This window comes from Lytechinus variegatus, chromosome 3, assembly GCF_018143015.1.
Source record: "Lytechinus variegatus isolate NC3 chromosome 3, Lvar_3.0, whole genome shotgun sequence".
In the NCBI taxonomy this organism is placed as follows: Eukaryota; Metazoa; Echinodermata; class Echinoidea; order Temnopleuroida; family Toxopneustidae; genus Lytechinus; species Lytechinus variegatus.
Genome location: NC_054742.1, coordinates 40,912,162 through 40,939,625, shown reverse-complemented (window position 1 = coordinate 40,939,625; position 27,464 = coordinate 40,912,162). Strand labels below are relative to the sequence as shown.

Sequence of the window (27,464 nt, the reverse complement as noted above, 5' to 3'; positions counted from 1 at the left end):
GAAAGGTGGGGATGTGACATCATCAGCCCACCTAATGAATATTCATGACAATGTGCATTTAACTGTTTTCACAAAATATTGATAAATTTTACAATTCAATAACTTTGTTATTTGTTATCCGATTTTAGTGAAATTTTCAGCATTTTGCTCTGCGAATTTTACTCTATTTATTTAGATATAAATATTTTCAGCCCGGACCATCCCTTTAAATAGGGAAACACCTCGGCTAATATTGGAAAAGCTATATTTTTCTGCTTCAATTTTCTATAAAAAAATTGATAATCAACATAATTTTTGTAAACATGTCCTTTCCATTCAATCATTTTAATCTAAGAAAGAATTTTCAGGTAAACACCATCCAAACATTTAGGCCTATGTCATCTTTTTATAGACTGCTTTAATATGCTCATATTTTCTACTAGACCAAAAGCTTCGGTCTCTGTTCCGTTGGCTTTATTCACCAAATACAGAGACCGAAGTTCTAGCGTGATCTGTACAGGGGACTCAATGGCCATATGTTTATGTACTTAAGATCGGATAAAATGGGGAAGTGAATTTGCGCGACAGCCGAGGTAAGTCACTGTTTTTGTTCCTTTTAACTTGATTTTTCTCCGTTTTTTGGCAGTTAATGCCAAGAGGGAATATCAATTTGCATTTTGGTTGTGTTAACTTTCAAAATTTTTATTCATTAAAGACAAAAATTGAAGAGCCCCGACGGGGGGATTTTGCATTGCAAGTCCCCTAATGGTGGCCGCACGATAGCGAGCCGTCTGTGTACGAGGAGAAATAAAAAAAATAAAATGTTAAAAAACTCCTCGAAATTAATTTTCTACATGCATCAACACTTACCAAAGTAGTGACATCAGAATCAGCCATATCTTGATTTCCTCTTTATTTTCAAATTTACATCAGAAACAGAACTGTATCATTAATCTGGAAAAAGCAAATTTTAGCATTATATTTAATGATATGATAAAGCAAGAGAACAGGGTCTGATATTTTTTATCAATAAACAACATTTAGATCTACTAGAGTCTAGCTCTTGACACTCACAATAAGAATTTGTATTTCAATACGAAATTCTAAATAAAATTGAGGACATGTAACATTGTAAGTTCAGGTACCGTAAACCCACAATTCACAAATCTTTCAGTATCCAGTAGAGGCGCACGGCCAATATTGGAGACTGTCTCCAATGTGGGAGATTATCTCCAATATCAGAGACTTTTATAAAGAATTTGGGTATCCAATTTCAGAGACAGTCTCCAGTTTTGGAGACTAATTTCCTTTGTTTACATTTGCGGCAAAAGGATTACCTTGGCGGCTAATAAAAATTTGATGAGATTCCTCATGAAAATTTACACCTTTTCACCGTCTACTTTAAAAATTCACCGTCTACTTTTGTTTTGATAAGGATATTTGTTGTCATCCACACACAAAACAAATGGGCTTCTGACCTCAGCGAGACAAACTTTTGGGTGGAAAAAATTGTGCTTTTGTTGGTGTTGTTTCTTTTGTCCTTTTGCAAAGCAAGTCTCCAATGTGGGAGATTGTCTCCCCTATTGGAGAGAGTCTCCCATATTGGCCGTGCGCCTCTACTGGTATCCGAAGTCTCAGGTGCCGATTTCCATTTCATATTCATAACTTTTTATTCTTTGTCCCCTTTCATTTGCTAAAATAGCACCATTAAGCCGGGTCCATGATCAAAAACGGTGAACGGTGCATGGCGGCCGGGGCCCGGCGGCGGAGCTCATCGACAGACGATCGAGTCGGCCGTGCCGTCCGCGCTCTGCCTGTTTTGCGTCAATTCCTGCGATGCCCCAAATCGTCTTTTTCAGCAAAATAGTTATTTTATAAAAAAATCAAAAGTACAGAACCATTTACATAGCTTTAATAAATCATTAATTATGTTCATAACAAAGAACTTTTAAAATTAATGTCACATAAATGATTTGAAAATGAAGACTAATCTTTAGCTCACCTTTCGAAATTTCTTCCAAAACAAGAATTTCAATGAGACCTTTAACCTATTGTTCGGTTAATTGAAATTTAAGAATATCAGAATCAATATATTTTCTCATAATATCTATCATATATGCAAAAATAAAATTAAAAAAATATCTTTGGGTTTATTTCATTTCCAAAATAAAATTTTTAAGGGAATTTCTGAGAGTTTGATTTGAGAAAAAAGAAATAATTTGGAAATAATAGCATAATTTTGGATTACGGTGCTGTTGCGAAGGTAAACTAAGTTATAGTAACGCTATCAAACTCGATTTATTTGTTGTTTTAGGTTAGTGATTTAGTTTTTTAATCGTAATATTTCAAACAAATTTTAGTCTCAAAATTGACTGTATTATACCCTAGTGTTATTTTATTATACAATTATTTGAATGGTGCAGTTTAATTTACCGTGCTAACTTAACTGCTTTCGATCCTCCGCTGAATCGGCGGGCCGGGGCGGCACGGGCCTGTTGCTAGTGCCACTCCGCCTCGGGCACCGGCCCACGCCCAAGTGCTTCCACTCTTCCCGAAATCCAGGAAAATCCGGGATGTTTGTTATTTTCCAAGAGCATTTGGCATGCCGAGCATTTCGGGAAGTGAGAAATTCCGGGAAGTTTTCATTTCCAAGAATTATATTATTTTCCGAATATTATCATGATCATGTCAGACAAAATGTATCTCACAATTGGTCATTGGATCATTCTTGCCTTGGTTTTTTTTGTATTGTATTTGTAATGAAAATGTCAAAATTTTTGCTCACTCGCTCACATACGGGTACTGTAGTCACAATTATTTTGCCTGATACGCTGCACCGCGCCGTATTTTGGTTTTCACCGCTCAAAATTTTTTGGCTCATGGCACAGGGCCCTATATTATTTATACGTCAAGAAGATAAGTAGGCCTAGGTCTAGGGCCTAGATCTATTACGGTGTGTCTTTTGTTTTGGGAGGCTGGAACATCTGTGTGAAATTCTTTTTGTAAAATTCCAGGTACTTTCAGAATAAATTCCCACTCACACGTATTGTGAGATTAGTACATGTAGTATACTAACTCTAGCCCTCCTGGGCCTTGCCAGGAGGCTCCTAGTCGAGTAAAAAACTAAAAATCATTTACTAACGTACGGTATGCTAAGCTTACCCTCCAGTGCAGGAGCCAGGGATTGTATCCCATTCATGTTTGTGTACTACAAAAAACAGAAACTTTCAGCCCCAAGATTTCTACTTCTAAAAGATCTAGATCCTAGCCCTAAATCATACAACTTCATTTTCAACATTTCTACAATTTCAATTGAACTTTTAAACAAGAATTCATTTAAAATTGAGAAAAATGAGAAAAGACGGAAACTTGCCACGATGTTTACGTCGTTTGTTTTCTTTTTTTTTGCCAAGGGCCAGGCTACATGACGCATATCTCGATATATGCATGATAAGAATAGCTTTCAATCATTTATTTTATTAATTTTCCAACTTTTCCCACAAAAAGCACACATTTAGTAATACAATGCAATTTTTAAGTGACTAAAACATTTCACATATAAGGGTATGATTAAAAGCTGATATTGATTTTTTTTGTTGTAGGTAGACTATTATGCAGATTTCAGAAATTATTGTGCTTGATATTAGTGGATTCAAGAAAAGTTTTTGTTGCTATGATCCACTGCCATACATTATAATTTGAGTAAAATTAAATCGAGCTCACATTTTGTTTGCTAAAGTGAGCAAAAATTAGCTTAAAATAGTTAAGAAGGATGGGGATTTTGGGCTGGCTGGTACTGGATACAAAGACTATTTAACAATGGCATTGTTCTGTGACACTGATTCTCCACTGAAGTGACTGAATGCTATATATGCATCAGAACCCCTTCATTTGATGCGTTCAGTTCAGGGGATCACTTTTACCCAGCATTTATGATCTAGACCATGAAACAGGTATACACTTACAGATGAGCACCAAGCTTAATTCCTTGGCTTTATATCCTTTATGCATGTTGCGATGAATAATTTTTTTTATTCAGCAGAGATCTTAGTCAATTACAACAGTAAAATATAACTTCCTGGCAATGGTAAAGCCTTGTTAGAGGTACACAAGAGATGTTTCCAAAAGCATTTCCCTTTGTTAATTGTGTGTTAATACTTATGCACTGTAATTCATTGATATCATATTTTTTTATAAATAAACGATGAATAAGTGTAATTAAACAGAATATCCTTGTATTTTTTCTGTTCACACGCAGCTGTGTTTCCATTCATAGGAGTTAGCAATTTGATAGAAAGCATCATGGATGAGGGAGATTCAACTCTCAGGCAGCAGTTTCAAGTTCTACAGGAACAACAGCAGAAAAAACTGATGCGAATGAAACAGAGACAAGAGGGCAAGGTGGCAAAGAAGGGTGCTTCTTCCAAATCAGAAGATGTCAAAGGTGGTGAAAGTCACTTGAATGGATTTGGAGTGCAGGATGACTTGTGCTTGAAGGTATACATTATTCAATCTTTATTTTGGATGGGTTTTTGTCTCACCTGCATAGCAGAGTGAGACTATAGGCGCCGCTTTTCCGACGGCGGCGGCGGCGTCAACATCAAATCTTAACCTGAGGTTAAGTTTTTGAAATGACATCATAACTTAGAAAGTATATGGACCTAGTTCATGAAACTTGGCCATAAGATTAATCAAGTATTACTGAATATCCTATTAGAGTTTCATGTCACATGACTAAGGTTAAAGGTCACTTAGGGTCAATGAGCTTAGACCATGTTGGGGGAATCAACATCAAAATCTTAACCAGAGGTTAAGTTTTTGAAATGTTATCATAACTTAGGAAATATATGGACCTAGGTCATTAAACTTGGACATAAGGTTGATCAAGTATCACCAAACATCCTGCATGAGTTTCACGTCACATGACCAAGGTCAAAGGTCATTTGGGGTCAATGAACTTTGGCCGATTTGGGGGTATCTATTGAATTACAATCAAAACTTTAAAAGTTTTTGGATCTGATTCATGAAACTTGGACATAATAGTAATCAAGTATCACTCAATATCCTGTGCAAGTTTCAGGTCACATGATCAAGGTCAAAGGTCATTTAGGGTCAATAAACTTTGGCCGAATTGGGGGTATTTGTTGAATAACCATCATAACTTTGAAAGTATGTTGGTCTAGTTCATAAAACTTGGACATAAGAGTAATCAAGTATCACTGAATATCCTGTGCGCATTTTAGGTCACATGACCAAGGTCAAAGGTCAATGAACTTTGGCCATAATGGGGGGTATCTGTTGAATTACCATCATAACTTTGCAAGTTATGATGGTCTGACTTTTGAAACTTGGACATAAGAGTAATCAAGTATCACTGAATATCCTGTGCAAGTTTCAGGTCACATGATCAAGGTCAAAGGTCATGTGAGGTCAATGAATTTTGGCAACATTGGGGGTATTTGTTGAATTACCATCCTATCTCTGTAAGTGTATTGTCTAGTTCATAAAACGTGGAAATAAGAGTAATCAAGTATCACTGAACATCTTGTGCGAGTTATAGTAGTTTTCAAAGTCAGCACTGCTGCTATGTTGAATCGCGTGATGCAGGTGAGACGGCCAGAGCATTCCACTTATTTTCTCCTTCAGTCATCGTGCTTACATTTTTTAGTGCATGCTTAGCAACAGCACATATCCTTCTTGTCATCAGAGTCTTTTTTTAAATTCCTGATGTACATTATTTTATTAGCATTTGAATGTGTACTTCAGATCTTCAATGTATGTTTCACAATATGAGAAACTGCATAATTTAATTGATGGATTAAGGTTAATTTTAGATATGCATTAATACAGGTACTGTATTTTGTTAGATAAGTTTTCTAGTTATATTTCATTGACAACTAAAACCTTCATTGTATAATTAAATCTTCACTTCAGCTGAGTGATCCAGTAACAAAGAATGCCATGTACCAGGAACACATGAATGAGGAATTATCTGATAACATTAGGGTAAGTATTGCATGAATCATTGTGTTTGTTTGAATGAATTAGTAGTATTAGTTCTTGTGAAATTGTGACTTAAGGAGAAATGTTCATCTGTGTATCATATTGGTTCTATTATGAAAAATTGAATGGTGTATTCACAGTGCACAAATTCATTTTTTTCGTGTACAACTATGCTTCACAATTGAAATATTGAAAGATGATATGGAGTACACATTAGACAATATATTGCCTTTCACGATATTATAAAATTAAATGCAGGTTTTAATTGTTTCAGTAATGAGAACTAGCTCAAACTTCAATAAATGTGTGATGCAGGCCATGAAATCCAGACATCCCTCAACAGATTACAAGGCAAAGGGTCATACAAGTGTCCTTTGAATGAATGATGTCTGTATGCAATTGCTTGATGACCATGTGGGGCTAATTTATTGCCGTATCATGATATTACCGCTGGTAATAATCCACTACTTAAATAGTTGTGTCTGAATTAATAATCACAAGTAGATATGTATAATTTTAATAATGCTATGTTCCTTCTTGTTCAACAGGAGTTAAAAGATGAGACTGGGCGGCTGTATAAACTTCTCAGTGAAAGGGACTATGAAATCAGGAAACTTAAAAAACAAAGGGAGCAGGACAGACTCGCTTTAGGAGGTAAAACAGTTGGTTATCAATTACCTTATTATGAATTTGCAGAATGTTATATCTTGCTTGATAGACTTCATATTTAAAAAAAAGCTTAATCTTTAGTAGAGCTCAAAAACATAGCCAAGAAAACATTGTCTCTGACGGGATACTCCGATAGTATCTCCTTTGACATGGTGGAATTGATTTTACTTTATTGTTGTTTTTTTTTATTAATTTTTTTTAGACAGACAGCTTAGATTTGCACAGGATATCACATTTTCTAAAACATGAAGATGTCAACCCAGCAATGATACATTATTTAGATTGTTACATTCTTGTTATTAGCATCTTTGGCCAAACAAACTCTATTTTTGTTTGTTGATATTCTTTAGGAGGTGGGGTTGCCAATGAGAGTGCTGCCACAAGAATTGTGGAGCTCTCCAAGAAATCTCGAGAGCTGACATCGGAGCTTGAGAGTGAGAAGACAAAGAACAGACAACTTACCCGAAAGGTCCGGGATCTGGAGATAGAGGTCTGTCTCTTATGAAATTTCTGTTTATTGAAAACTTCTGTTAGAATGGCTTTAAATTTAAACTAGGACTTTTGATCAAGCTGAATAATATCGTTTTTTTTTTTAATATTTGTGGATTCTCGACAACTTTGCAAGTTCCAAATAAATCACCTCTCAGAAATTTCAAGCTGAAAGGCTGATTCCTGCCCACCCTAATTTTCACACCCTTTACTGTAATAAGAGGGCAGTACCCACTCAAGGTTGAATAGTTTTCCAACCTTTTTGGTGTAATTTAAAGGTGGAGTTCATTAGTTTTACATATATATATATATATATATATATAAGCCTTCCCGCCATAGTGATATATATTTTTTAGTTGGCAGCCATTTCAAAGAGGTATATTTTTTGAGGCACACTGTTGTTCTCCAAAATAGTGTTTTGCATTTTCTTTGTTATTGTTTTTGCTCATTCTATGTTTTGTTTACCTTGTATTTTTAATTTAGCTATTATTTAAATCAACTGTGTCAAGGAATCGGTATCTGTCCATTTCAAAAGTGTATATTTTTTTAGACACACTGTTGTTCATCAAAATGGTGTTTTGCATTTTCTTTGTTATTATTATTTTTCATTATCCTATGTTTTGTTGACCTTTCATTTTTACTTTAGCTATTATTCAAATCAACTATGTCAAGGAATCAGTAACTGTCACATATGTGCATTTTGATCTTTTGTGTATTAATGTACTTTCAATTTTACTTTTTTATAGATTAGTCGAGGTTCTAGTAAGCCAAGACCACCAAGCCCTACAGAAGAACAGGTATGAAAAGGTTTGCAGTTTTTGATCAACATTAGAGTGTAGTACTTAAAGTATACACACGAAGAAAATTCACGAAAGTGATGATTATAGACAAATTATATATGGATGGAAAGGTATTGTCTTTTTATACACAAATATATCACTAAAAAGTCTTATAGATGTCGTGGAAATGCAAGAAATGAAATTATTAGACACCCTTCTCAGCCCCCCAGACCGACAATCACGCAGCCGAAAACGGTCGAGAATAATGACGTCACACAATCGACGAGCTCATCAGCTCTCTGTGCATCATGCACTGAATCACCTTACTGACCTGTTCAATATCTTCCGAATATACCGTTTTCTTCATGTAATGTGATATTCAATTTCTGTTTTCGACAACTTCAGACCAAACGTGAATCAGAACTGTGTTCCTTTGCCCGTTTTTATTGAATTGTGGACTGTAAAGACCGATTTTGTCTACTGCATTCGTCATTGTGTTGCTCCACTCCAGTCAGTGAGTGAGTGAGGGTACCGGTAGGCACTTAAGAACCAAGTTTGAAAGGATACTCGTAAAATTACGTCACTCCGATGAATATTCATTAGATCGTGGTCGTGCGTGTTCAATACACACTGAGTGCATGCATGCAGAGAGTTTGTATTGAACACGCACGACCACGATCTAATGAATATTCATCGGCGAGAGTGACGTAATTTTACGAGTGTCCTTTCAAACTTGGTTCTTAAGTGACTACCGTGAGGGAGTCGCTGCCCAAAGTAGGCCTAGAGAATCTAACTTGAAAATAAAAAGCAGCAATTAAGAAGTAAGATTTACTAAATACAGGACTGAACAGAATCCCACATGAAAAAAAAAGAGAAAAAAGAGCTGGTAGGAACGGGGAAGGAATATAATTGAAAAAAAAAAAAAAATCCCGAACCAAAAAAAATCAAAGAGTTTCGAACCAGGATCCCCGCACTCGTAAAAAAACTACGTGCGTACAGATTTGTCCACAGACCGTTTCTCCATCGCTGCCGGGTTCATAATGATATATAAACAAAGTGCGTTCGCTGCTGTTGCCTCGCAATGCTTCGGCAATCCAACTGCAATTCCAATCATTTCGCGATGGATATTGCCGTGTTTTTTTGTGGTTCCTGAACTTGCTACGTAATTAAATTTCATAATTTTTATTCAGCCGTGAAGACGAATGTCTATGTTTTATATTGATAATAATATCAATGTGGTGCAAGCATGATTTCTAAGTGAAAATATGCTTTGTTTATTCACGTATATTTCTTGAAAACAAATAATTTTTTCTAAGCTAAATATCGGTTACCAAAATATGTTAAATGTGCATTTCATTTTACTGTTCAGAAAATTCAAACTTTTATCTATGTAATAAGACCAATCTTGTGAGGAATAAACAATTCTAAGAGCAAAAAACGCTGATTGGAAAGATCGTCTTCAATGGGCTGCTGTCAGCTCAGCTGCTCACTGCTCTTGGTGTGACGTCACTCAGCTGGAGCTCGCCAGAGGACGAACGAAGGCAGAAATATGCCATGAAAATAAGTCATTTTTGAGAGCTGATTTCTGCAAACTCTAATCACTATTTTAAAAAGTGAAGTTATATATCTGATTAGTAATACTTCCCCTTTATAATGATGACCACAAAAAGACATTATAAAATACTTTTGATTCTTCGGTTGTCTACTTTAACTCTATTGTGGATTTTACAACAAATTCAATTCACACTCTCTCAAGAAATTAGAATAATTGCTTTAGCAGCCTAATGACTTAATGGATATTGCAGATTTCTTTTTTTTTTTCAAAGTGAGTATTTTAAAATTGGGTATAAATTCTGGTGTTAAAATACATCTATTTGAATGAATCTAAATCAATTATGGAAAAATATTGAAATAATTTTTTTGATTTGTCACCACGATTAGTCATTCATGTTTGATGAGCTTCCAACTCTGGTGTGCTTGTACAGCTCAATGATTTTAGCATTATCATTCTACATCAGCAAGCCTAGATAGGAAAATGAAATTACTGACACTGTTTTAAATTTGGGAAAAGTATGTATTAGATGTCATTTTGTAAATCCATGAGAAATCCTATAATTTCTGGAAGGAAATTGCAGATATGAGTTGGATGATTTTCTCATTTTTAATCCAATTTATATTTATCTTTTTCTCCCAGCCAAACTTGCAAATTCACTCTTTTGTGAAATGCAAATTTCATCATTTCTAGTCTATATTAAAAAAAATGATGAGTGGACAAAGAAATGTACATTGTAATTTTATTCACTCTCATTACTATATTACTTTTTTCTGTTATCTCGAAAGTTCTTTCTTTTGACATTGCATGACCATGTTGGCACAGTCACATTTCTCCTACGGTCACCAAACAAATGGCAAGTTTAAAACAGCCATTTTTGTACCACCTACATGTGGGTGGTTTGAATGAAATTAGATAAAACTGCTGTTTTCGACTCGCTGTATGGTACCTGTAGGGGAAATGTGACTGTAGCACAAGATTTGTACATCTTTGTTATTGAAATGAAAACCTGTTTCTTTGCACTGTTATTCTAACAGGCTGCTGCAGTACAGGCTGAGCTGAAGGCAAGTCAGGATAAACTCAGCCAGGCCAATGCTAAGATGGGTGAATATCGTACACAGATAGCCAGCATGAAACAGGAACTCAAAGTATGTCATAAGGTCCTTAGTAATGAGATTGGAGACAATGTAAACATCCAGTCATTGCTCAACCAGCCTAGCGGATGGAAGGGTCGAGCTCAACAAATACTATTGCTTCAAAAGAAGGTAGTCTTTATTTTTCAATCCAGCATGTGAAACATGTGCTTTGTCACTAGAATCTCACTAACTTTCTATAATTGTCTTCGAACAATTTGAAAAAAAGGGCAATATGATTTAGTCGGGTGAAGTAAATGTATTATTTTGTATTCAATATCTGTATTCTTGGAAGCATACCCCCCCCTCGGATTGAACCTTGAAGAGTAATCCCCCTCCTGTAATTAAGAATAAACACAAAAAAGGAGAAAAGGGGAAGGGATAAGAGTATTGAAATATAAGTCTGGATCATAATAACTTCATATTATTACCCATATTATTCTAAAGTAATGTTGCCTATAGATTGTCTTGCCCACCTTCATTATGAAATACCCTGGCATCACTCTTGTCCGTATAGTGTAATCTACCAATCTTGCAATCCTTTTTCTCATACGTTTCAACAATGGAAAAGCAGTTTGTACTAGAGATTTCATAAATAAAGGGGCACAGAATAGAAGTTGATTTCTTCAGAAATTTCAGTCAAGCCCGTGATTTCCTGGCAGATTGAAATGCTAAACTCACACTGTAACCAGTTTCAAAGCGAGAAATAGAACTGAGCCCGAGGATCATTTCACGACCTTGCTTCCTGTGTTATGTGCTTGATTTTTTAGGTTGAAAGGTTAAAGTCGCAAACCAACCAGGTACAGAACATGAGACCTGATACAGAACTTAGCCTTGAGGATCGTTTTATGACCATGGACATCACTGAAGATGGTCTTAGCATGTCTCCCCTTTCTGCACCAGTACAGAGGACCAGTAAGCCATCAATTGATGAGAAACAGAGAAACAGGGTCAGACAACTGGAGAAAGAAAAGAGAGAAGCAAAAGAAGTGAGAACCTTTTTGTACTGAAGAGTCTTACCCAATCACAAAACAGTTCACCATATTTTGTCATTTGGCGCTATAAAATTTGTTGCAGAATTATCCACACTACATCGTGAACTTGAGCCATGTCCATAAAATAGTGAGAGTGATGGTCTTAGAAAAGGCGAGCAGCTTAGTAATCCTAGTAATATGCATGACTGCCCATTTAAACTATATGTTACTTAGTGTGTGTCCTTGTGTACTCAAGATGGATGCAGAGAACCTATTTGATATTTGAAAGGTATAATACTATCGGCGGGGGGGGGGGGTTCTTATGAAGCTGAGTTTGAATACATTTTCCATTTGAGGATATTTGGCATAATATGAATATACAATTCAAAACCTCATATCCCATGGCATGCAGATTAGACAGGTTAGATAAATCTAAAAGCAAAATCAAGTGGGAAATTTAATTGACATACTTAAGTTTTCATGGTCTTTACCAGTATTTTTACATTTCACAGAAGAGACAAAAAGTGGTACATGGAAGGCTAAAATAATTAATGATGAGAAGAGAAAGGACTAGTAACCCTTTCTCTTCTCATCATCAATTATGATTACATAAAAAATGCTGAAAAAGTGGTGTTTGTGATTGAATGAAAGTCATTACGAACAATTATCAAGTTATGTCCTCTCATTGTGTTCAGCAATATGGGAAGTAGTTGATACTTGAGTGGCAATGAAGATTTGTGAGTTGCATGTAATTTATCTCTATATGTATTTCAATCCAATACTTGGGTGTCGTTTCGTCAAAATATTTGTAAGTTGCTCCTTACTTTACAAACTGCAATGATGATTTGTCAAAATTTGATGAGGGTTCTTAGAAATTCATACCCAGTATTTTAGAACAGGAAAAAATTGGGATTTTACATTTAACAGAGTTTAATGTAAAGCTGTGTGTAAGGTATGAACAGCTTTAGAAAACATCTTGAAAGAGCCTTCTAAAGCCTTGATATTCTTCTCTTTGTCCTTGATGATGTAACAGAGTTGATCATTGGCATTTCCTTCCAAATCGCTAGCAGAAGACTTTTGGTATTTACTTTCATTTAGATGTGGTTTTTTTTTTTTACATCATAGAATTTTGTAATATTTAATTGATGTTGTTTTTACATTGCAGCGAGTGAGTAATGAACTGAAAGCCTTGGAAGAAGACCATGGTAGGTTGAAGAACAAGATGGATGCCTGCAAAGCTCGTAACAAGGTTCTCTCAGAAGAAATAAAAGGCCTCAAACAACAGGTAGCTAGATGCATGGATAAAGGCAAACATGATGATGAACTCATTGAGGCCCTTTTGGTGAGTTCTCATAAATGATACTTATGCATTTTAATCAAATAGTGGTGAAAATTAATTGTTGAGAAATTAGTGGAACACTTCATTTGGTTATCTCGTGAAGATCTTGTGAAGTGTTCTTGAATAATAACAATTAGAAATCCTATGAACAAGCGACTTATACCAATTTTTCTAGGTCTTGGATCTTATATTTTGTCTTTGATTGTTATCATCAGATTTTTTATTTTCTCTAACAGATTCTTAAAATGAAAAAAGATAATGTATTGGATAAGGAGTCAGATAATGACAAAGTTAAAAAGGAAGAATAATGCAAGATAGAGAGTAAAAAAAAATTGGTGTGGACCAGAGTTTGCAGAACACCTGGCAAAGACGATAAAAGGAGAGAGAGAGGTGACAGAATCACCAATTGATTATCAAACCTTGTACCCATGATTTCATTTTGGGGAATGAACATGTACAGAAACAACAGAGCCAGTTGAAGCAGTCATTGGACGAGTTGGGTAACAAAGAAAAGCAGAATGTCGAGCAGCGGGTACGTGAACACCACAACCTACATCAACATGCACAGAGGGAAGCTAATGCCATGGAGCAGCTCCGTATCATCGTCATGGAGAAAGAGAAGAAGGTCAAGGCTTTAGAGGAGGAAATTATCGAGATGAGAAGACAGGTCAGTGACTGATATTCATCTTGAATGTCAATGGGTGATTTCAAGTACGGTGTTGAAAGCTGGTGTTGTGACAACACCAACACCAGCCACAACACCGTATTTGAAATCAGGCTGGTGTTGGGATTGACCTCGAAAAATATGACGTATTTCCGGCAGTTCGTGTTGAAGAATGGTGTTGAATATCGTCTGCTAAACGCAGCACTGCGGCTGGTGTTGACGATCTACGTGCAATTTCCCCATTCACCAACACCAACCCCCAGGGATTGGGAAAATCATGATTTCAAGTTCGGTGTTGGTGTTGGCAATCTCGAGCTCGTGAACAGGAGGCGAACACGATGAAACATCCCCGTAAAATTTACTTTTACCGTTAAGATGAGTTCAAATTATTTGAGCTTTATATATTTTGATGAAGAATAATGTTCACTCTTTCGAATTCTTGAATTAATTAAAGCATTTGTATTCTGTACGATGAAAATTTGATGCATTTCTCTCCGATTTCATTTTCGTCGTCGAGACTTCTCGCGTGAAGTTTAGATGATGTAGCAGCGCAGAGGCGTGACGTCATGTGCTATCGATAAAAGCAATCAGTATCGTTCCTCTGAACTCAGCTCGATGTTGGAGCTCGGTTCAGTGGACTTTTCAACACCAACACCGAATACCGTACTTGAAATCACCCAATGTCTTATATCCTTGCAGTTGTGCTTTTAGGATTTTTTTTAAGTCTTTACATCTATGTTGCATAATAGAATTGTAACAAATAGAGTTCTCTATGAGACTGCAAATAATCAGACAGATTAAGGATATTGTTTAACAATATTTGACAGACATTTTCACTGCAAACCTGATGACAAAGACAGTGGACAAAAATGATATTTTCTTTTTAATTTTTTATCCTTTACCATTGCAATGATAGAGAAATAGATGTCACATCATTTAATCTAATTTGTATTATAAAGAGGTAATATGTATGTGAAATCTGTTTGTATGTTTTTTTGTTTTTGTTTTGCCTTTTCTTCAAAATGGCAATGAAGTAAAATTTTGATGGCACAATGAGGATCTGTATATCTTATCCCCATATTTGAGTTATTTCCAATCCATTCACAGTTGTCCAATTTACTTCTTTCTATATAAACATTTTTGTAGAAACAGCAAATAAATGGTCTTGATAGACCCCCTTCAAACCAGGGTTTCACTCTTGGTACCAGACCCCCATCAAGCCAAGGCTTTGTCCTGAATCCAGCAGCCACACCCATCAACAGACCTCCATCATCAAACGGAAGGAAGACCCGTATCATCACCAATACCTCACCAGCACCTCCTCCGTCAAGGTCAGAAATGTCAGCAAAATATTTTTGTAATATCGTAGTATTGAAAGAAAACATCAGAGATATATCTTCAGGTGAAAAATCATTTTCAAAATGTATTCATAAAAAATATTTATGGCATATCAAATGCTTTTTGTAAAATAGAATTAACATATTGAGAACATCAACTTTTTTGTGTATTCTTTTACAAATCTATTCCAAGTCACTAAAAAAAGTTTGAACAGAAGAATAGTTTTAGGTGGATATGCACTAGAAAAAAAATAACTTTAACTTGTATTAAAAATGTAAACTTGCAATTGATTGCTTGGAAGGCTGTTTCATTTCATTAGGTTTAGTAGTACATCTTTTAAGAGGCAACTAGAAAGACAGTAAATGTTTCATTAAAGTGGAGATATACCACAGAAAGGTTTTCATAAATAGTTGAAACTTCCAAATCAGGTTGAAGTGGTAATGAGGTTTGTGACAGTAATTGTCTATTTTATGCCTATTTTAGCTGTTTTCAAGTACTTGCTATTATTCTACAGTGCGTATCAAAAAAAAGTTTACACTTTGAAAAAATCCTGTAAAATTATACATTTGTAGTTTCCTGAAGATTTTTCCACATTTTAACATTAGTACAAGTCCATTTAAGCAAATGACGATATAACTGTCAAAAAATATTTCCGCTTGAGTGAGCACCACTTGCTTTTGAAAATTTAGTGAAAAATGATTTATGCAGAACTTTGAAATGGTTATGTAATTAAAAGTAGACCTTAATCATGAAGAAAACATGGAATTTAGCTAGTAAAATTGATTTGAAGATATTTTTACCTTTTTAACTTGTTTCCTTGCCCAAAACACTTTGAAGAGTGCATTGCGCCCCACCCCACTCCCCCACACACTGAGGCTATCAAGACCTTATTTGCTTTACACTGAGATGTGATTTACATGAAATGGCTTAGGCTTGATTTTTAATTTTGTTAATCATTGTCAAGCTTGGGAAAAGTGTGGAGAAACAAGTATTAGATGAAAAATGAAATGTAAACCCACCTCAAATTATAAAAACTCATTTAAAAAAAATGCTGGAGATGTCTGATATAAACTTTTGTTCAGATTCAGTGACATGTATGTCCTCAGATCCAGCTGGCACAAAAAGTGTAAAGGTTGTGCTTACTAAATGTTGAAATTTCAATTTGGGTAGCAAAATTGTTACAAAATGCTTGAATGTATCCGTTTTATTTCATTTAACTAAAAGTGCAAGGGAAATGTATGAGAAATGCTTCGCAGGGTAAGTTTGATTTTGCCCTTTCTCCTTGACACAGCGTGAAAACGAGCATTTCTGCGCAAACAGATTTCTGCAAGCTTTACAGAAATGGACAGTGCTCACTCAATTGTAACATTCTGTCAAAACTTTTACTTCCATTGGATAGATGAGACCCAAACCAATATTATATGTGAAAAAATTACCCACATGTTGTATATTTTTGAATTCCCAGCTCTTTTTCAAATTGTAAACTTTTTTTGATATGCACTGTATAGTATACATCCTTGTTTGTGCAAAAGTGAGTGTGAAGGTTCCTATGGTCATGTGATTTAATGGTGATCAATTGGTTTTGCTATACAGACAAGGATCACGCACGTTATCTCAGATGAGTAATCGTAGCGGTTCCAGACAGAGTATCGGTGATGCAGACTTACCTCCCAGAGGCTCCCCATTGCGCTCTGTCCGCCCTGCAAGCACAGGGTAAGTACCTGTGTATCAAGCCCTCTTATTTCCATAATCCTCACACCTCAAAATCGTTAAAGGGTTAATTTTGAGCATTCCTGATTCTCTTCTTTTTTTTACCCAATGTAATTGCCTTGTTTTGTATTGATTTGTTCTTTCATTATTTTTTTACTACACACACTATAAATAGGAATTATATTTTATCATCCAAATACATAACAGTATGAATAGGGAGCTTTTGAATTGAGAGGAGATAGAAAGAAAATTATGACTCAATATAGAGGAAAGTATCTGAATTCTGACAATTTTTTGCTTTGTTTCAGCATCATTAACCTTACACACTTGGATGTAAATGACTGATACTTTCCTAATTAGAGCAAAAATATTCCCTTATTTTAGTAAAAAAAAAAGTTGAGATCTGAATGTTAAAATAGTTTTTGGAATTATTATATTCCTATTGCCATTATGATATGAAGTTAACTATTCATTGCTCCATGTATTGATTCATGGTGGGGCATATGTCATGGCCCTTTTTTTCAGGCTTAAATACAACAATCATAGGTGTTACAACAGTTCATTGACCCTAGTAGCTCTTCCATATTTTAATTTGAAATTTCAATAATTCTTTTGTATTTTCAATGGGTATTTGTAATTTTCTTATTTTCCTGCATTGCACTAAATTCTGCTATGAGTTCAATGACATCACATTTTGCAAGTGTAGAAATATACTTCATGACATTTATGAACTGTTTATGATAGGAGTCTGGCGTCATCATATTCCCATGAAGCAATCGACTCACTGAAGTTACAGTGCCAAGAGCTTCAGTCACTTAGCCAAGCAGCAGATGTAGAGAGAGAGAAGCTTCTTGAATTGGTTGCTGTTCTTCAGAAAAGGTGAGATAAATGACAATGATTGCCTTTATGTTTCCACATGAAATACAGTCATTGTTTGCAATACATTTAATAGTACTGATGGAATAAAGAATACATCTACATAAATCCTCATAAAAGTGGCTGTTATGGTAACATTTCCATCTAATGGCATAACTACCATGCTTCACAGCCAATCAACATCAATGATTTCTTGGAAGTATGTTAGATGGCAACATTGGGGCCTAGGGAGAATTATAGACATAAGATATTTAAACTATACAATGTCTGTTAGTGGAAGTGATAGGACAAACTGTCCTTTCCGAGATGATTTGGATATAGCTATCTGTCTGAAGTAATGGTGAAGGAAGATTGTGTCTTTTAAACCATTCCTTTTTCTTTTAGATAGGAAGCTTAGGTGTGACAAAAAAAACTTTAGAGAATTTAATTTACTAATACCTATTTCACTTGCATGCATATTTGTGTGTTTCCTGTAGACTCGAAGAAAGCGCAACAAAAGCAGCTGATTCCCAGAACAACCTCCATGAGCTGAAACAGAAGAATGTTTGGTTAGAAAAACAACTTGGTAGAGCCAAAATGGAAAGTGGAAAAGGTATGCTTGCAGTATATTCAGTAAAATGTTCTCTAAGTTTCCAATCCTCACTATTGTAATGATCATCAAGTCGCTACGCAAATGAAAGTAACAATTTGGATTTTCTATAGCCTTGTTGTGTTTAATTTGGCAGTTGTCAATAATTGCATTTGTGACACTTTTTTAATACAATACCAATAAAATGAATGGTTAGAATCATAATTCAATATTAATTTCATTCTTATATGCATGCAAATGTTACTGTAATGTGTGGGTCAAGTTAAACATGTTAATTGATTTAGTTTTAATTAAATGGTGATCCATATCCAAGTCAAATATTTGGAACAACTATGCCTCACTCAGTCAACAGCTGTGTGTGTTTTTCCCTTTTCCCTTTTTATTTAAATGTTTGTTTGCTGCTGCTGCTGTGATGTCAATTTTGGGGAGTGACAAACTTTTTTCACCTCCTTGTCAGAAATCTTTTTTAGAAGTCTGTTCCCCCCTTTTTAAAAATAAATTCCTGAATTGTACGTGGTTGTAATGAAACATTCTTACAGGGTAACGAGATAATTGCTCCTCAGACAATCAAACTGACTTAATTTCCCTAAGACATTAAGTATTAGGAAGGTATTACAGTTTTATGTTTGGAAAAATATGAAAATTAGGTTAAGGACTATTTAATTTAGGACAGATGATAGATCTGGTTTCATGTACATATTTTCCATAGAAACACTTCATACTGGAGCCAAGATCATTTGCTTATGCCTAATATTTATTCAGTCATGATTCATCTATTCTGTCACACAGGTGGAAAAACATCTTCAGCGCTCATTATGAATAAATCTTCAACAGGATTACTAGGGGTGGAGGAATTACTAAAAGATGGCATACCAATCTCTCAAGACTCTATTGACTCATTACAGCAGAGGTAAGATTCATTTCAGTGTGTAGTAGAGCCAGGATAATCAGTGCTGAAGTTCTTTATTTGAATTGGTTGTCTTTACAAGGAATATACATGTAGAATATAAATGCTCATATGTCATAGCAGAATTTCCACCCCACCATCCAGATCAACCATCAATTTATATTATACAAATATTTATGGCCAAGAGTAGATCTGGTTGGAAACTGTGCCTGAAATGACATGAATGAGAGTATTTTTTAAAAATATTTTACTTACAACATCAAAGACTAATCAGTCCTCCTCACTGCAGTTTGAATTTGGTTTATATCTTTGCTAAATACTAGAATCTTAAGTCTATAGTCCCTACGAATAGTTTTCCTGAAAATACATGTTGGTATAATTTTGTGATCTCAATTTCATGGTGGCATACGTGTCTCTTAAAACAATGGATGAAGGCAAATTATTGTTTTGCTTTGCAATGTGCACCTTTACGTGATATTCTTTTTAATTAACTTAAAGTGGATGCCAAACAAAAGATTTTACATACACTTTCACATGCTGATTTTTAGTAATTATTTCCATCTTCTTTTTCATTAAATCTTAAAATACCACTTCTTTTCTGCTACACAGACTTGCAATCCAGGTTGATGAGAATGATGCATTAAAGATTGCTCTACAGAGTACGCTCAAGGCCAAAGAAGAAGACCTTAAACTTTATCATCAGATGATGGATCAGACTAAGAAGGTCTTTCTACAAGGACTCAGACAGTTTAGACAGACCAGTAGTACCCAACAGCAGTCTAGCTAACAAGAATCCAACTTAAAGGGGTACACAAGGGTGAATATAAGCTGTAGAAATAGAGCTTGATTAAACAAACAAAATATCTATTAGAATCAGGCAAAAGATAATGAAGCTATTGGATTTCAAGGATTGTATTTATTTCAGTGAAACAGTTCTATGCACGTTGCCATGCATATGCAAGGAGTGAGCTGGTAATCTCATGCCCCTAGTCCTTTTATTTTTATTTTATTAATTCAAATTTCATTTTTGTCTCACCTGCATAGCAGACTGGGACTTTAGGCGGCACTTTTCTTGCGACAGCAGTCGCATCAACATCAAATCTTATTCAAAGGTTAAGTCTTTTAATTAACAACATAACTTAGAAAGTATATGAACAAAGTTCATGAAACATGGACATTAGCTTAATCAAGTATTACTGAACATCCTGCTTGAGCTTTAGGTCACATGATTGAGGTCAAAGGTCATTTAGGGTCGATGAACTTAGACTGTGTTGGGGGAATCAACATCAAAATCTTAACCTAAGATTAAGTTTTTGAAATGTCATCATAACTTCGAAAGTAAATGGACCTAGTTCATGAAACTTGGCCATAAGCGTAGTGAAATATTACTGAACATCCAGCCTGGATCAATGAATTTTGGTCAAGTTGGGGGAATTTGTTGAATTGCCATCATAACTTTGAACCTTCATGGATCTGATTCATATAACTTGGACATAAGAGTAATCAAGTATCACTGAACATCCTGTGCAAGTTTGAAGTCACATGCCCAAAGTCCAAGGTCATTTAAGGACAATGAACTTTGGCCATGTTTGAGGTAATCATTAAATTGCTGTCATAACTTTCAAAGTTTATGGATATAGTTTATGAAATGTGGACTTTAGTTTTCAAAGTCAGCACTGCTGCTATATTGAATCGTGTAATGCAGGTGAGACTGTCAGAGGTGCTCCACTGGTTTCATGAATCATCTCCTTTGTAATATAAATGTGTGACAATATTGAGGATGTTAAGTATGAGATTGTCAGTCTATCAAATTTCAACATTATTGGAATAATTTAGATTTTCTGATTTTGTGAATAAAAAATGAATGAAATGAAGAAAAAGTAGGGAGACATCACCAGCTTGTTCATTACATATCCATGATAACATGCATTGAAATGTTAAAGTGGAATTACTTTTTTTTTAATAGTTATTTTTCATAGATTTTGAATGGTTTTTCGCTGTCTTTCTTGTTTGATTTTACTCTAACCTTTTAAGTCTTATATTTTCAGCCTAGGGTACCCTTTTAATCATTGTTTGCATCTGCAGTGTTGGATGAATATACTTTTGTTTTGTGCAATTTAAAGTGGCTTGAATTTTTTATTAAAATGTATCTCTTTTTTTGTTGATTTGACTAATACCTCAGCCAAACAAAGTTTGAAAAGGGTGCAAATGAGTTATGTGATTAACAGGTGGCTGGATGTTCGGTCCATCCATCCGTCTGTCATTCCATCAGTCTGTAGTAAATCTTGCAGATCAAGTTTCTCCCTCATTTTTAGATTATGTACATGTAATTTAGCAGACACATTGGTCTTACAATGGATATGTGCAAGACTTGTTTTTCTTTGATGCTTGTAAAACTGCATTTCTATGTTGATAGCAATATGTGATTTTTAGTGATCATTGAAGATCTGCTTGAAGGACTGACTTCAAACTTTGTTTATATTTACACATATATAGGAAAGCCAATGATCTATAGTTTGGGGGAATGGCTTGTTCTTGTTAATAATTTAATCTCTAGATCAACAATATAATTACACCCAGATTGATTTCATGGTTTTCTGAACTCATTGATTCTTAATCTGCAAGGAAACAGACAAGCTTATTTTTCAAGCAGTGTGAATGTCCCAGAATATGAAATTTGTGTTCATTGTTGTACACCCTTTAAATGCAAATAGATATCTGAATGGATATCTGAACCGAAAGCTCTTTCTTTGTAGTTTCAGGGCTGGAATCTAACACATATCCATTTTCTAGTGATTTCTGTCTCCAATGCTTGTATACATCTCACATTCTTTATAGAGCTAATCCTCCATTTTCCATGTCAAGGCAAAATCATCAGTTGGTTTTCTTCTTTTTCAACAGTTTGAATCATGCCAGCTGTGCTTGTGATCTTTGGAATCCTCTATTCTAGTTTAATCAATATCAAATTTCACACTTCATCTTTTCACACCTTTCTGGCTAGACACAGTCAAATTTTGAGAATATCAGTATAGATATTAAACTTGAAAGTATTCAAGCATACTAGCTTTAATCAGGACTCTTTTTATGAAGTTGTGTAAAAAAAAAGTGTACAGGAACCAGTAGCAAGTGTAAGGTTTCTTTGAGTTTCATGGTAACAAGGAACAATTGTTATTAGTATTGGCTGTGTTTTGGCGCTACTGGAATTCTCTCTTTGTATTTTGTTTACTTTTGCCTAGAAGGGGATACCATTGCACAGAGTCAATATTATGATATTAAACAATGGCTTTGGGGATAAGAATGTCTCAATAACATGAACACGGTAAGAAGAAAAGTGAAAGTTTGTGAAAACAAATTTATAACGTGAAACCTGTTTAAGAAATAAGCTCAATTTCACATTCAGAAGAGGAAGGAAAGTTCATGACAACAAATTTCTAGATATGAAGCTTGTTTAAAGAAAATACTCAAGTGAAAGGATTACTGAACATTAATAGTACCAAGTACTCTCATCCTTTTACCTTTTTTTAACAGTTTGACAATGATTCTCTTCTAAAAATGTTTTCAAAGTATGTGTACTAAACTTTACCTTGTGTATTTGGAACATCCTTCATTCGCCTTAAAAGCTCATTCAAAATCCATCTTATGTGGGATTAAAAGTACACCTGACCAACAAGTAAAGTTGTTTTTTATGTTCAAGAGATTGAATTTTGAATGTATAATTTGTGTATTTCTTTTAAGAAAATATTATGTGAAAGTTGTTTGATAATCATAACAGTGACTAGTAAATAATAAATTTCAGCTTTCTATAAAAAGAATATATACTGAACTGTGCATTATATACTAAAAGAGATTGATTATGGTATCTAATTATAATTTTTTTTTGGGGGGGGTGAGGGTACGATTTATCTCCAGAACAACAGAACCACAAACTGATGAAGAATGATATAATTAATAATTGTAATTAGTCTGCCATACGTAGGCCATCATGTAACCTTGGTTTATCCAATCATGGTATAATTTCCCAGATTTTGGCATGTATGTTGGAAGTCAGACAAGTTGCTTCTTAATTCATGCAGTGCATTTGTCCTGGGCTACGTGATACAAACATCATATCATTCTTCGACCTTGGTTAATTTCCAGCGACTCGACCTTGTATATATCTATACATGTTCATCTATTATGGCATTTGTGGTTGTACATGCTTTATTACTTTCATCACAAAGCTTTCTCTCATTGCCTTTGTACGTATTGTTTGTACTATTTTCTATGTAATGTTACGTATGATTAAGTATGCTGTACATATTCCAGTGAATACATGACTTAACATCATTACCATGTGTCTTATAGCCTTTTGTTCTTTGTAATCATGAAACTTTTATCTGATCAATGAACTGGATATGTGGTGATGATGGAAAGTGGAGGAGAACGGAGGTATTGTGATGAACAACTGGAAGTCATGCGGGCAAAAATAACACGAGGACAAATAGTTCAAGGCTTTTTCATCAGAATAAACTGAAATGAAATGCACACAAATCTTGTCTTACTGTAGTGATTCTTCTGGCATAATGCTATGCAGTAATATTGAAATTATTTGAAGACATCCAAACAGACAAATGAAATTGAAAAAAATATATAAACTCTATCAGAAACTAATAGAAGCTCCAGTGAGATGTATTTCAATGTATTACTAGGATTATATTTTAAATTGAAAATCTGGATATCATGAAAATATTTTTGTGACATTTTCATCATAACTACAATCACCACTACCACCGTCACAATCATCGGCATCATCACTACCATCATAATTATCACTAACACTACCACTTCCACCATATAATCATCGCCATCATCACTACCATCATCGTCTTCATCACTAACACCACCACTAACATCCCTTTTCAGAGGAATAAAAACAAAGTGAGCTGCAAGATATAGCCTTTACTTTATTGCAGAATATCGTCTTCTAATCCAAGGCAGTACATTCACACTTACATGTTTTGTGTTTATACAACATTTACCATAACAAAATAAAAACATATTCAATTGATCATACTCAAAGCTAAAATGGGGGCTTTCTTTTCATCAGAAAATAAAGTTGTGTTATATTATAATTAGGTGGTAAGGTGATAAGAAATCATCATCTTGGAACATGATTTTCCAAGACTCAAACTTCCAACGCTCATGACCAATCCAAGTAATCCATGTAATCACTTCCTTGAGACAACTTGGGTGTTTGATTGCTTTTAAGAAAAATACAATAAATCATGGAGATAAAAGTACATGTAAAAGAGGTCATAAATCATGTTTAAACTCGCATTAAACAAAACATATGAGGAGTAAGGTATTATTTGTATTTACATACACATGTTTAATTCAATTCTTTAAAAAGTTTCTGTTGAACAAAAATATATTTCAGTGACCTGTTGCCTCCATACCAACAATGTTTGGTCATCAAGGACTCCTGAGGGTCGTATTGTCAAAATAAAAACATGGAAAATAATAAAATGTAATATCAAAGGATAACGCTTAGCACAAAAAGAGCAGACATGCTACAAACTTGATAATTATCTAGACTATCACATGGGAAATTATTTCATTAATTTTAACTCCAATGATGTTTAATTATTTATAACTGGTAATTAACATGTCAAATATATCTCACTTGGAAAAGAGTACAATAAAGTTACCATTATCAAAAAGATAACTTTTCATCGATTTCCAATTGTGATTTTTAAAATTTCAAAGCAGAATATAGTGCATTATTTTGAGTGAGAATATACTACAAAATTCAATTGTGGATATACCAGTATATACTATCCAGTATTTAAATTGAATATACACTCAAATACAAAAAAATGGACAACACCTGTTGTACTTGTGAACAGTTGTTAATTACAGTGTATGTTGTAACCTAATATGCACGTTCAGCTGTCATACATATGTTCAGTGGTCACGAGTGATTCGATATGGATTGCAGCAGAAATAAAGCACGAATATGAATCCTAGAAAAAAGTAGAGTGAATTGTCTTTCTAGTGCTATTTGCAAGAAAAGGATGATACCTGTCAGATTTTGTTACACACATGTTTAAATCAGTGTTAGTAACTTCGCAAAAAATGTTTCCATAATGCAACAATAAATCATCTTTATGTAATGTTCATGTCAAGCAATACAATCTAGAGTAATAAATAGAAAACACAGATAAATACTTGGTAGAAGACTTATGATTCAAGAGAAGAGTGAAGTAACAATTGTGTTTTCTATCTTTACATATACACTGACTATAAATACACATAGCATCATAGAAAACAAATCTACCAGAGTCAAATGTCAACCAAACTCAAAATGGACAAATCATTTCATATTTTGGAATAAGTGAGCTGGTAGTGCATTTCTTCAGACACAAGTGACACTATGGTTTGCAAATGATTGCACCCCCCCCCCCAAAAAAAAAGCAATGACTAATCAACATTAGCATTGCCATCTGCATTTTCTTCAACAGACTGACCTTAACCAATCTTTTTTTTTCAAAACACTTATCCATTGCAAGTTTTGCAACTACAGGAATTATTACTTCAAATATACTACTCCTCTAAATTCATACACATTCTCACTAATCATTTAAAGAGATGTTACATAAAATAACAAGTAAATATATTGTTGCGATAGACTTAAGAGCAATGACAGATTCAGCTATTAAGATTAAGTTTCAAAGTATGAACACTGGCATAATTCATACCATTTTTTTTTCATCAAACATCTTTTTTTTTCTTTCTTCCTTTTTTTATAAAGATTTTCTTTCACTAGTACTTTCCTTTGAAATGGTATCATACCAACTTATCAATTAATTCAAAGTGAAATAAAAGCTCTTGCCTAACATCAAATCGAACGAAATCTTCTTAAATAGTATGATCCTGTGTGATAGACAATGCTAGATATTTTACATGCAGCTTGGTTTTAGAGTGGTGGCACCTTTATATCATGAGTTGTATTTTCAATTTAAAGATACAATGTCTTCAGCTTTCATTACGAGGCAATGATTATTCACTTAACTGATCCCCAAATTATGACAGATCTAGGGGTGTTTCACAAAGATTTGAAAACGGCTTAAAGTCGCAGCACTTAAAATTGCCTTCAAGTAGTTTCCTCTCATTGTCATGATTGTGTTTCTTATATCCGTTGTCATTTCCCATTCCATGTAACCTTTTAATTTCCTTTTCTCAGTGCCTTGAGCATGTAATCAATGTGGATTTGGCTCTTAAGAAATACTCTATATTAAATGCTGATGCATACATGATATATAACAAGCAGTCTCATTGATCAATACACTGTAGTGCACGTTCTCTTTGCAAGATCTGACCAATACAGACATGTCTTATATACCTCACGCAACTAGACAGTTAAGAGCGACTCTAGGTCATACTTAAATCTTTGTGAAACAACCCCCAGGGGAAAAGATTATCAAAGATATATAAGCGGAGCCACGAACTGGCTATCTCAGCATAAGGCACCTGAATCGTCAGAAGACCAAGCCGGTCTTTCCTGCAGGAATCCTTCATAATATAGCTTTTTTATCATCAATTCTCACATTTAATCATTAACATGATGGGACTGCAGGAAAGCTGAAATGAAAAGACGAAAAGCGCCACTGAAGCAGGATATCAGCTATAAGTAGTGGCACAGACATCTGCCTAAGGCATTCTAAATCTCAGCCTCAGTCAATTTCTGCTACAAGAGTCTCCAATCTATGCAGATTATACAGCACATCACATAGTATTTGTTAAACCTCCCCAACTTAATAGATGGAAAAAGAACTTGAATGGTAATGAATTTTCCATGAAAGCTGACAGACACCGTACCTCTCCTCCCTCAATCAACTTCATCATTTCACATGCATTAGATGAGAAACATTGCAAATATGAATACAATCTTTTGGTCTACACCAAATAATGTGCAACCACCCCACCCCCGCCCCACAAAAAAAGAGAACCATATATTTTCAATAACAGGTAAAGCAGCATAAAAAGTAGTTTGTGACATGTCATGTATGGTTAAAAACTACTACAAATAAGCCAGTTCGTAGTTCCTTTCTGCGAATGATCAAAGGATTCTGCGCATGATCAGAGGAAGGTCATATGTACTAAAGTGACATGGTGGTTTAAAATCTAATGAGATAAGCACCAACTTTGATGTCTTGATTATTCATATATTCTTTTGAATTGTTTTTTCACTTACATCCACAAATAACAATGCGTCAACGAAGACTGGTATTTCACAGTTTGCCAAGTACATTGTGCAACATGCTATGATATGCATTCAAAGTAGGAATGCAACAAATACCTTCATTAAGTGTTCATTGGTGTGCTATTCTAGTCACCTGGTCTATTCAATTTCTTCATCCTGCTATGTAAGGCATGCTTACGTAATATATTGCTTTGAAATCTGCCTATCATAATGAAAGAAAT

At 34.6% G+C, this 27,464-nt stretch overlaps 2 protein-coding genes across 4 annotated transcripts in view; one reads left to right on the top strand and one right to left on the bottom strand.

The window, feature by feature from the left end:
• Nucleotides 1-2,033, bottom strand: part of LOC121411030 (tetratricopeptide repeat protein 21B-like) — a 28,825-nt gene extending 26,792 nt beyond the window's left edge. Inside the window, exons 1-2 of one of the 2 annotated variants that reach the window (XM_041603493.1) lie at nucleotides 1,982-2,033; nucleotides 850-933 (exon numbers count right to left, since the gene is read on the bottom strand). In XM_041603493.1, the coding sequence (XP_041459427.1) occupies nucleotides 850-876 (27 nt within the window). In that variant the 5' untranslated portion in view covers nucleotides 877-933; nucleotides 1,982-2,033. The remainder of the gene's footprint in view (nucleotides 1-849; nucleotides 934-1,981) is intronic. The other variant, XM_041603494.1, reaches the window with a different exon arrangement.
• A 141-nt stretch (nucleotides 2,034-2,174) lies between these two features.
• LOC121411029 (coiled-coil domain-containing protein 13-like) lies at nucleotides 2,175-26,965 on the top strand. 2 transcript variants are annotated; one of them, XM_041603491.1, is made up of 16 exons: nucleotides 2,175-2,242; nucleotides 4,238-4,476; nucleotides 5,914-5,985; nucleotides 6,531-6,636; nucleotides 7,002-7,141; nucleotides 7,887-7,937; nucleotides 10,509-10,736; nucleotides 11,375-11,593; nucleotides 12,744-12,920; nucleotides 13,378-13,584; nucleotides 14,728-14,912; nucleotides 16,513-16,632; nucleotides 17,374-17,508; nucleotides 17,982-18,097; nucleotides 18,884-19,004; nucleotides 19,611-26,965. In XM_041603491.1, exons 2-16 carry the CDS (start codon nucleotides 4,282-4,284, stop codon nucleotides 19,786-19,788), a joined length of 2,250 nt encoding a protein of 749 aa, XP_041459425.1. In that variant the 5' UTR covers nucleotides 2,175-2,242; nucleotides 4,238-4,281; the 3' UTR covers nucleotides 19,789-26,965. The 2 variants fall into 2 exon arrangements, with proteins under 2 accessions (XP_041459425.1, XP_041459426.1); XM_041603492.1 differs by having other exon boundaries at nucleotides 2,227-2,293.
• Nucleotides 26,966-27,464: the final 499 nt, after the last annotated feature.

Bases quoted from the DNA above. Each gene is read 5' to 3' on its own strand.
- LOC121411029 (XM_041603491.1), top strand. From the start codon at position 4,282: ATGGATGAGGGAGATTCAACTCTCAGGCAGCAGTTTCAAGTTCTACAG. The intron at 11,594-12,743 runs GTGAGAACCTTT...TTTACATTGCAG, and splicing joins AAAAGAGAGAAGCAAAAGAA to CGAGTGAGTAATGAACTGAA. The intron at 18,098-18,883 runs GTATGCTTGCAG...TCTGTCACACAG, and splicing joins CAAAATGGAAAGTGGAAAAG to GTGGAAAAACATCTTCAGCG.